Source organism: Capra hircus, chromosome 19 (assembly GCF_001704415.2).
Source record: "Capra hircus breed San Clemente chromosome 19, ASM170441v1, whole genome shotgun sequence".
NCBI lineage: Eukaryota > Metazoa > Chordata > Mammalia > Artiodactyla > Bovidae > Capra > Capra hircus.
In genome coordinates, this window is record NC_030826.1 from 31035661 (window position 1) to 31046828 (window position 11168).

The window sequence follows — 11168 nt, forward strand, 5'->3', positions numbered from 1 at the left end:
AACTTCCCAGACAAGAATACTGGAGTGGGTTGCCATTTCCTGCTCCAGGGGATCTTCCCAGCCCAGGGATGGAACCCATGTCTCCTGCACTGGCAGGCGGATTCTTTACCCCTGAGCCGCCAGGGACGCCTGTAATTTGGAATAAGCACTTGTAATTGAGAAGTTCAGGAGCGACCTGAGGTGCTCTGTGGAACACAGGTTCCACTGATGCTTGGTTATGTTGGGCCGGGGGGAGGAGATAGACACCCGGGTCTCGTGAGTTCCTGAGACACATGATTCAACATGTTGGAGCCACCTTCCTGAATGTATGAGTTTGTGGGGTCTTTTACTTGCTGTGATCTGTCACGTATCTTCACAGCGGGCTGTGGCATCCTTTTCCAAGTTTATTACATCAAAAAGCCTGTTGTCACGAGATAGAACTCATGTTCCAAGGAGCTTGTTGTTGTGATTGTGGATATTGGGGTCCTCTGAAGACCAAGTAGAAAGATGGAGAACCCCAAATGCAGCTACTCTGAACAGGGTTGTGGAGTGGTGAGAGGGTGCCGCGATTTTTCTTCAGACAGAGCTAGAGATTCTGGGTACCATGGAAACTTTGACTCGTATTTGAGGCTTGGATTGTCAGCTCAGCCTTCGAGAGGTGTATTCTTGGCCCAGGCCCCACCTCTGCTTCCACATTTCCTGGATTCACACATTTGTGGGTGCTGAGACCAGGTCTGTGAAATGTTGCCTGGTGCCTCCGGCTGTTATTTGTCCTGGGGAGGTGAAGAAACTTCGTTACGCATTTAGGAGAGGAATGATCCCTAGAGGAGCTAGAAATACTTGATCCTGACCTTCCTGGGGGAGTGTGGGCAAGGCTGAGCCAGGATCTTTAGGATCCTTCTTACTCATCTCTCATGTTGGCACCTACTATGCCACTGCTGCCCAGCCTCCAAGTTCATTTTAAATGGTCCAGGAACTCCCAAAGCTCCTGTGGATTTGGGGGGAGATACCAGGCTTTCTTGCTTCCTTTCTCTCAGCAAGTATTTGCCAAATGTACCTGATCTTCAGAACAAAAATGAAAACCTTTCAGATCAGTATATACTTGTTGTTGTTCAGTTGCTCAGTCATGTCCGACTCTTTGCGACCCCATGGACTGCAGAACACCAGGCCTCCCTATCCTTCACCATCTCCCGGAGTTTGCTCAAACTCACGTTCCTTGAGTCAGTGATTCTATCCAAGTATCTCATTCTCTGTCCCCCTTTGTACCTCCTGCCTTCAATCTTTCCCAGCATCAGGGTCTTTTCCAGTGATTCCAAATGTAACCAATCTCTAGATGAAAAATCAAAGCCTATCCAACCTCTGTATACTTAAATACCTCAAATCCATATACTGGCCAGCATCTCTGGGTAAAACTATTCCTGACCAGGATTCAAAAACAGCATGACAAGGAATTCCCTGGCGATCCAGTGGTCAAGACTCCACACTTCCACTGCAGGGGTCATGGGTTTGATCCCTGGTTGGGGAACTAAGATCCTGTGTGCCACATGATGTGGCCAAAAATAAAAACAGCATGACAGATGTCTATCCTGCTGCTGCTGCTAAGTCGCTTCAGTCGTGTCTGACTCTGTGCGACCCCGTAGATGGCAGCCGACCAGGCTCCCCTGTCCCTGGGATTCTCCAGGCAAGAACACTGGAGTGGGTTGCCATTTCCTTCCCCAATGCTTGAAAGTGAAAACTGAAAGTGAAGTCACTCAGTCGTGTCCAACTCTTAGCAACCTCATGGACTGCAGCCTACCCGGCTCCTCCGCCCATGGCATTTTCCAGGCAAGAGTACTGGAGTGGATTGCCATTGCCTTCTCTGGATGTCTGTCCTACAGAGGTCAAAAAGAAATATAGCTGCTAACTCTTGACAGCTCATCACTTGGAACAGTCCAGAGCAAACTTCTATTCTCAGTGATAAATGTATTCTTTCTGTAGACACCTGTTCTTACGCTGAAATCTCCAACTTTCCGATTTTTTTTTTTCTGGGGCAGGCTTTTGTCTCCTAATTTTTAAGGTCCTGCATCTTATCTTTTCCCTATGTGGCCTGCCAGGTTATAGTGTGAAGTGTTAGTCACTCAGTCATGTCCAGCTCTTTGTGACCCTATGGGCTATAGCCCACCAGGCTCCTCTGTCCTTGGGATTCTCCAGGCAAGAATACTGGAGTGGGTAGCCATTCCCTTCTCCAGGAGATCTTCCTGACCCAGGGATCGAACTTGGGTTTCCTGCATTGGCAGGCACATTCTTGAGCTTCTGACTCACCAGAAAAGCCTAGCTTAGGATAAGCTACTCTGCGCTACGAGGTCCCAGTAGGCTAGGAGGAGTGAAGCAGGGAAGAGTAGCTGTCAGTGGAGCTGCCTTGCCAGCCAGCCTGCCCCATGTGAATCCCAAGGGGGAGCAGATGAGGACTCTGAACAGGTCCCCTCCTGGACTCTTGCCACGTCGTCCTGCTTTCTGCTAATTGCTCTCCAAACCCTTTGCTTCTCGGGTGTTCTTTGTGGCCTCTGGTTCTCGCCTCTGCCTTGATTCTACTATAAAGGATGCAAAAACCAAGTTCTTCTCATCCTCACTGGAAGCAGTGGCTCTGGGGAATCTTTTGACATCCATAAGCGATGTGGGTATCTGTGAAGTTTCTACGGGAGTTGGTTGTTTTTGATGGATCGAATCTGGTGTTTTTTTAAAACAACACGAAGTTATTTCATTCTTGTGACTATTACTTCTTTGTGTGACAGAACAGTGAGCAGAAACTTATGACCTGCTCCTGTGACCTTCTGGTGGGATTCTTCTGCTTCTGAGTAGCTCCCTTGCTCTTGGTAACATGCCAAGCAATTTTATAAATTTTGTCTTTGGGTGGAGTTGTAGCTAGACATTCAGACACTTAAATCTGCCAATGTTTCAAGCAGATTTTCATTAGCCTCTTTCATTAGCTTTGACGCCTCCAAGATTGTCACTGTTGCCATTGTGATTCATTGGTCTATAAAGATTTTTATTGCCTTTTGAAGACATCTGTGAACTTCTGATGCCTGTTTCCTGGGCACAGGGCATGCTGCCTGCCCCACAAAAGTCACTTCAGCTGGGAGAGTCGTGATGACAGGCGGCTTGCTGTCTATGAAAGCAGGAGCGTGCGTTCACCTCTCGATGCTTGGTTGCTGATGCTTTGCTGCTGTGGTTTAGTGGGTCTCACTGGTCCTCCCTCCGCGTCCTCCCCTTGGTGAACCAGGGCATCATCAGATAGCCTGGTGTCTGGGGTCCATGGTGCTGGGAGATGCGGTTGATAATAGAAAGTGTCCCCGCACCAGCCCTGATGCCAAAGCCCACGCCTGCCATCTCAAATGGGAAGGTCTTTCTAAGTGAAAGAGAGTGTGATAAGAAAGAAAACCCGCGAGTGTGAGACCGCCCTCCTTTAGGGCTCTTCTAGGAGCCACAGGGAACAGCATCACCAACCATTGCGACAAAGTGGCGTCAGTTCACTTTCCCAAGTGGAATGTTAAGCTTTTTGCTCTTTTTCATCCTGATAAATTTAGAAACCCAAAGAGCACAGTTTGCTGCTTGCCCCAGCTTACTTTAGATACCAGGGGATGCCATTGGACCCTGCTGCAGAGTTTTGAGTGGCCTCCGGGGGTGACTAGATCCCCTGTAGAAGGTGCCTGTTTATTTGGGGGTGGTCCTCAGAGCCAAGGCGACTTGCAAGCTGGTGGGTAGTGGATCCCAGAGAGAGACCAGCTGCCCCCAAAATGCCTTGGAGAAGAGAACTATTAACACATTATTGACCAGAAAGGTATTAATACCACAAGCGTTAGCTTCTGCAAAAATGCCCTGGTCCATAATGTGTTAACAGTGACTCTACACAGGGGCGGCGTGGTGGTGGCGGGGGTGAGGGGTCTCCCCTCCGCTCTCCCCTCCGCTCTCCCCTCCGCTCTCCCCTCCGCTCTCCCCGGGAAAGTGTGTCAGAAGCTGTCCCTTTCTGTGTGCACGGCTGTAGTACCACTGTCCTCTGTGCCCCTCACGGAGGCTCCCTCCCCACACATTTTTGTAAAGCACCACATCCCACCTGCTACAACCAATCCCCAACCTTGAAGCTTTGGTTTGAATCTTGCTGCACCTCTGCAAGGTGGGCAGACTCACGGTGTGGCAGCTCAGTGCTCCTGGCCAGTGTGGGTGACAGTAAGAAGGGGCACCCCTCTGCTTATCCCCAGTGGAGATGGGGACTGGCCGGTGTTCTCCCTGCATGAACATCTGTGTATCCCTTAATACTGGCAGTATTAGCTCTTGCCATAGTCAGTGAAGGCTTTGACTGTGTATCATGGAACCAGTCATCTCCTAGACCAGAGGAAAGGAGATTGACCACCTTCTAAATCATATAACTTAGAAAAGAGCGGATGGCTGCTTCTGTGGATTTTTTTCCCTTCCTTGTGACATGCCCCCAACCCCCACCACAAGCTCCAGTGTCAACTCTTCAGCTTCTGTCTTTATTCACCTATGAGCTTGGTAGGATGCTCTTCACCTGTGCAGACAGAAAAGTCACTTTAACTGGAGAGACGGACTAAACAAACGATTTCAAGGCTCAGTGGAAGCCCCAGGCTTAGCCCCTGGCCCTGACAGAGAGCCGCTGTGTGTCCAGAGGCAGGCTCAGTGTTTGCCACACTAATGTCTGTGTGTTTCTGTCCCTGCAGCCTTAGGAAAATCCAAAGGTACAGTATCCTCGGGTAGCCATGAGGCCACGTGCAGTCCATGGGAATAGCGAGCGGCGCCTTAGCGAGCTCTGCAGGGGTGAATGTGCGTGTCTGGTTGCTTTGGCCGATGTACTCAGAGCTGTGTCCCCCTTCTTGAAGTGGAATTGGGGGTGGGGACTGACCAGAGCATGATCAGCCCGCCCTGCTCTGTAGACCTTGCAGAGGTTGTAAGCCAGCCAGCGCCCTGGAGCTGGCCCCCGAGTCCTGAGCTGGTCCTGTGCTCCTGGACCCCCAGGTGACAAAAAGAAGGATGGGTGTTCAGGTGTCCCTGCTGGTCGGTGCTCTCTTCTAGGCTGATGCTGCCCGCCCCCTTCCCCCTCCCCGCCTCGCCTCCACCCTCCACTTGGGAGGAGTGGGTGACCCCCCCCCAGCGAAGCCGCTCTCTGCTCTGAGGGAAGCTTGGGTTCTGGGGAGCTTGTCGGGCACGCCGCGGTCCTAAGGCTAGCGGTGCCCAGGCCGCCCCAGCCTGGAGCTGCCGGACGCTCCGCGGAGCACGGCCGCCGCCTTGCTTCCTTGGTCCAACAGATGCTCGGGGCTGCGCTGCTGGCCGCTTCGTGGGGGCAGGAGCCCGGCGCCGTGGGCGCGCTGCTAAGCCTGGGTGTCTCTGTGTCCCCGGCCAGCATGGGCGTGAGGGTCATGGACACGTCGTGGGTGGCTCGAAGAGGCTCCTCGGCCGGCCGGAAGGCATCCTGCGCCCCGCCTGCCATGCAGCCCCCCGCCCCACCCGCTGAGCTCGCCCCGCCCCTGCCGTCGCCCCTCCCGGAGCAGTCCCCGGAGGGCCCCGTGGCGCCCGCGCTCTCTCCATCCGGCCTCGGCCTCCAGCCTGCGGCTGAACGGACCAGGTAAGTCCGGGGCGCTGCCCTCCACCCGACCCCCGGGTAGGCTAGCTTGCAGTGCACGTGGATGAGGGATTTGGGGTTTGCTGCACAGCCTCAGAGCCTCGTGCAGTTGGTCATGTCCCCCGTCCCCTTTCTAAGCATCCTGGTTTGGCTTCTGCTTCATGCTGGCAGCAGGTAGGGATTCACAGCCCCTGTGTAATCAGAGGGAGCCCAGGCTTTTTAGGAATAGCATCCCAGGTGCACGTGTAAGGTGGCAGCTTGCCAAAGCAGGCGAGGAAGCTGAGATCCCAGCTCCTCTGTCACCTCCTGTACTGTTACAGCTTGTTACCTGTTTTGAAATTTAGAATTTCAGTGGTCCTCCTCTCCACTCCTCTTCCTTTAGATGCATAGGGGCCATTTTTACTGCTAAAATGGGTGCAAGTCAGGTAAAGAATAGAGGTGATGAGATCATGCATTTCATTCTCGTGGAGGAAGAAAAGAGTTGGGGAGCCTGCTCGTTCCAGTGCTGGTTCCATGAGCTTTTATGGAGAAAGGCCCTTGTCCCTCCAAAAATGGAAAGTGTGATCTGAGCTGGCACAGGGTCACTGGTCCTCAGGGGCGCAGGGGAGGAGGCCCCCCCACAACCCCCCTTGAGAGGGGCATAGTCAGAGGGGATTCTACAAGCGGGGTTGCACAGACCCCTTGCCTGTTTGTCTCTGTTCTAAACAATTCAGAAAATTAGGAAAGCCACTTCACCAGGCCCACTGTGCATTCTGTTAGGAATTGGAAACATTTTGGTGACTGTGTGTGTGTGCACAGGCACACAGATACCAATCCCTAAATGAAGGGGTTGCAGGTTTGTTTTTTTTTTCTTTAATGTATAGAAAGTATTTTCCTTGTGAGATGGGAAATGACAGAGTTGGCAGGGGCTGGAGATGACCCTGGGTGGGGTGGTTGCTGACGGCTCCCCCAGAGAGGACAGGGGGTTGCCACCTCTGGCCATGGTATCATGGGCTTTGGTTCTGTTTTAGAATGCAGGACGGGGGAGAGAGGCCAGCAGGAAGCAGGGGCTGCTGGCTGGAGGAGGAAACTGACAAAGAGGAGACTTGCTGGGATGGTCTGCTGGGGAGAGGGCCGAGGCCAGGAAAGGCATCTGGCCATAAGGGGGCCACCTGGAGATGGGAGTGGAGCTCAGGCCTTCAGAGCCCCCAGGAGGGGCCGGTCACTTCCACAGGCATCTTTGAAGGCTTTAGGAAGGTCTGAGAGGACCACACCTGCCCAGAGAACATATATTCAGTTCATGATTCTGATGCTGAAGCTGCCTGAGTTCAGGGACTAACTGTTTTATAACTCTCTTGTGATACAGTGCTTCTAAAAGCAAAGAACTTTCTCCAGGATCAGGGCAGAAGGGAAGTCCGGGTTCTAGCCAGGGGACACCCAGTGCAGGCTCGCAGCCTGGGGCACAGCCAGGCACAAGTCCGGGCCAGCCACCTGCGGACCAGAGTCCTCATACCCTCCGGAAAGGTACGTCATGGCCACCCTCATCACTAAATAAATGAGAGGGCAGTGTGGGGTCTTGCCCAGGGGTCTGGTGGTTAGAACTCTGCTTCCACTGCAGGTGTACAGGTTCAATCCTTGGTCATCAGGGAACTAAGATCCTGAATCAAAAAAAGTAAAAAGAGGGCAGTGCAGAGGAGTCAGGGCAGTGGTACACCTAGAACAATGCAGATCTGCCCACATCTACACCTGGAATTCTTAAAGGGTAAACACCTCCAGGGCAAGTTCATGGGACTGAGGGCAAGGACAGGGAAAAGACAGACCGAGTGATGGAGGTTCTGGGCCTCTGTGGCCGGAGGACTGGGTCGGAGGTCACTGTTATGGCATCCCAGAGCCATTGGAGGTTCAGCCGAAAGAGCTTCCTGCCCTGAGGATGGTTGCTTTGTTCAGGGTCCAGTGTCCAGGCCCATCTCTAGGTGTCCCCTCCCGGACAATGCATCCTCAACTCCCACCTTCTCCCAGACACCCTGATGCTTGTACCACTGTGAAGCGATGGAAGGACTCTGAACTCAGCTGCTGCCTGGGGGTGGGACGTGTGCGTGTGTGCGTGCGTGTGCGCGCGTGCCAGTCACAGCAGGAATCGAGAGAAGAGGAGGGCAGATGTGAAAACCTGCAGTTCTAGGTGAATTTTAAAAACAGCATCAGCTGCCCTCAGGGTGGCAGGAGCCGGGCGTGGGGCACTGCTGGTGAGGGGAAAGGTGCTCACAGCCACATGGATGGATGGTGGGTGCCACTTAACAGCCCTGCGTGCTGATTTGTCTTTCAGTCTCCAAGAAGCTGGCACCCATTCCACCCAAGGTCCCCTTCGGCCAGCCGGGGCCCCTGCCTGAGCAGCCTGCCGGCCAGCCATCCCCACTCAGCCTGTCCCCCACGCCCCCCAGCACCCCGTCACCCTATGGACTCAGCTATCCCCCGGGCTACTCCCTGGCATCAGGCCAGCTCTCCCCCGCGGCCCCGGCGCCCCCACTGGCCTCCCCCTCTGGCTTCACGGGCGCCCTAAGCAAGTCACGGCCAACCCCGAAGCCCCGCCAGAGGCCCACCCTGCCGCCGCCCCAGCCACCCACCGTCAGCCTCGCTGCCTCCAGCCCGCAGTCCTCAGAGCATCCCGTGCTGGACGGCGTGTCCCCTGGGGAGAGCATGTCGACAGGTAACCTTGGCACGCGTGGCATCTGTGTGAGCCTTAGCATGGTGGGACCACTGGGGACTTTGCAGGAGGTGGGCCCTGTTTCCCAGGGATGACTGCTGGAGCCATCTGTGGCCTATGGGGTGGTCTCCGTAGAAGCCCCCCTGAGGCCGTGGACAGCCCCAGACCCAGTTGTCCTGCAGAGAGGGGGCTCCCTAGGGGATTTCTCCCAATTGAACGCCTGCCAGCCTGGGTTCTGATCCTGCATCTGGGGGCCAAGTGCCCTGCGTCGTGGGAAGAGGCGGCTTCAGGAGGGGCTGGACTGTGATGGCAGAAAGCGGGATCACAGCACAGGTGTGTCTGGGGCTTTGCTCAGCTTAGCACTGGCAGCTCAGGTACCAGTTTTCACCGTGAGAACAGAGGTTGAGAGACAAAGATATTTTCCTAATAACTAAACAAGTCTTATGGGCTTCCTGATAACTCAGTTGGTAAAGAATCCACCTGTAGTGCAGAAGACCCCGGTTCGATTCCTGGGTCGGGAAGATTCCCCTGGAGAAGGGATAGGCTACCCACTCCAGTATTCTTGGGTTTTCCTGGTGACTCAGGTGGTAAAGAATCTGCCTGCAATGCAGGAGACCTGGGTTCAATCCCTGGATTGGGAAGAGTCCCTGGAAAAGGGAACAGCTACCCATTCCAGTATTCTGGCCTGGAGAATTTCATGAGTCCATGGGGTCACAAAGACACGACTGAGCGACTTTCACCTCACTTCAAACAGGCCTTATTAGAAAAAGGTTTTTTCCTAGCAAAATATATTTAGAAAGGGCTCAGTAAAGAACCTCTTGCCAGTGCAGATGTGAGAGATAATGGGTTTGATCCCTGGGTCAGGAAGATCCCCTGGAGAAGAGCATGGCAACCCACTCCAGTATTCTTGCCTAGAGAATCCCATGGACAGAGGAGCCTGGAGGGCTACAGTCCATGGGGTCACAAAGAGTTGGACACGACTGAAGTGTGCAAGCATGCAATTTCAGACAAGGTTCTGTAGCTTTAACATCCAAGGTAGAGCTATTTTTCCTCTAGGAAAATGTGTAACCATAACCTACACACACCACACAGATAAATACTACAGGTACACATAAATCACACAGATACACCATATATACACTTACTGTATACACACGCCACACACATACATATACAAACACAGCTGCCTCCACACAGACATGTCACACACACACTGGAGGGAGCGGTCTGGCCCTGGGTCCTGACTTGTGCTTTTATTCATCCCCACGTCCGCCCTCGGGAGTGAGGGTTCCCTTGACCAGATGGGTTCAGTGCTTTGCTGCCTAGAAGAGACCAGTCCAGTGCGCGTGCCTGGGGTGCAGGGAGCAGATGTATATACCATGGGGAGTGGCTGAATGGCGATCTGGCTTTCCTTGGATGTGATTAATGGTGAAGGCTCAGCTGCTCTGTCCACCCTGAGGCTCTTAAGACATTAAGGAGAGCCCTCCCTGGAGAACCACAGTGAGCACCACCTCCCTCCCGCTGGTAGTTCTGGAAGAGTCCCTGATGGATGGCGGGGGTCCCGGCCACCCCTGGTGCAGAGCTGCTACCCTTGGGCAGTCATCTGGGGGGCGGCGGCCCAGCCCCTCATCCCGCGGGGCAGTGGTCTGAGCGGTGTGGTCGTCGTGGTTTGCTGCGGCCCCCTGACTGTGCTGTTGGGCGTGCTGTGTTCCGTTGTCGTCTCATCGTATCTCTTCCTCTCTCCGACTCCTGTTGCTGTGTTCTCGCAGCTGTGTGACACGGGGGACGCGGTTGTGGACACGTGAGGGGGATTTGCAGGGTAAGCGGTCCCGGCCTTACCTCTCCTGCCCGCAGCCAGGCCGCACCCTGCGCTCTGCATGCACCCTGACCCGCACGGCAGCCTCTCGTGGCCTGGGGGCTCAGCGGCCGCCTCCTGGCTTTTCTCAGGAGGAGAAAGAGGCTGCGCTCAGCTTCTCCCTCACTGTCCCCCTCCAGAGTGGCCCAGCCCCAGCTGCTTCCCACGCGGGCTCAGAAGGAAGGGGTGACAGCCCCCTCCCTCATCCCAGGTCTGTCACTGGATGACCCGCTGGCTGACGACGTGTGCCCAGTGTTGGGGGAGGCACAAGCACGCGGGGTCTAGGGAGGGGCCCCTGGGGAGAGGACCCGCCCGGTCCTCCAGGATGGTCAGCAGTTTCTAAACCACCCCTAGTGTCCGTTCTAGAATTCACCCCGAGCTCACGTTGTCCCAGGTATGCAGCTAGCCAGGGCCTTTCTGTCAATTCAATGAAATACGCTGGGAGCCCTCCCAGCAGTTTCTGCCAGGCCTCCTGCTCCTGTAAAGGGTAGAAGTTCGTAAGGAAAGCAGAGGCAGGAAGCAGGTGTCGGCAGCCAGAATGGCGCAGGGGGTCCCCTCTGCCCCCCAGGAGAGCTGCACGTTCTGGACAGGAGTGGCTTTGCGGTGTCTGCTGCCCACACGGGCCCCGACAGGCCTCCTGGGGCCTCTGTCCCAAGGATGGGCCTCTCCTTTCTCGGCCGTCTGCAGGGGCTTCTCTCCCACTGCGTCCCATCTGCCTGAGTTACCTTCCTACTCAGTGTGGCTTAAGGAGCGGCCAAGGTGGCCGCCGGGCAGCTCTCCTCAGGCTGCACGTCCTTCACCTGCTTCGCCTGCAGGCACCTTCCCACCTGTGTCACACCAGTGACTGCCAGGCCCAGGCGGGGTCAGAAGGCGCCCAAGGTCGCACTCCGCCTGGGGACAGAGGCGGGGCTTTGAGTCCAAGCTGCAGGGTGTGCCACACCTTATAGGCCAGGCTGGCAGGAGGAGCTCGGCGGAGCTATGGACCCCCACCCCTGTCCCCGTCTCTGCTGGGTCAGGCAGGGGGCTGTTCTGGGCAGTGGGGG

At 55.1% G+C, this 11168-nt stretch overlaps 1 protein-coding gene across 3 annotated transcripts in view; it reads left to right on the forward strand.

The window, feature by feature from the left end:
- ARHGAP44 (Rho GTPase activating protein 44) overlaps positions 1-11168 on the forward strand; it is a 117327-nt gene that overhangs the window by 103909 nt on the left and 2250 nt on the right. Inside the window, exons 17-21 of one of the 3 annotated variants that reach the window (XM_018064678.1) lie at positions 4692-4709; positions 5372-5593; positions 6936-7093; positions 7893-8273; positions 10040-10089. In XM_018064678.1, the coding sequence (XP_017920167.1) occupies positions 4692-4709; positions 5372-5593; positions 6936-7093; positions 7893-8273; positions 10040-10047 (787 nt within the window). In that variant the 3' untranslated portion in view covers positions 10048-10089. The remainder of the gene's footprint in view (positions 1-4691; positions 4710-5371; positions 5594-6935; positions 7094-7892; positions 8274-10039; positions 10090-11168) is intronic. The other 2 variants (XM_018064675.1, XM_018064677.1) reach the window with 2 other exon arrangements.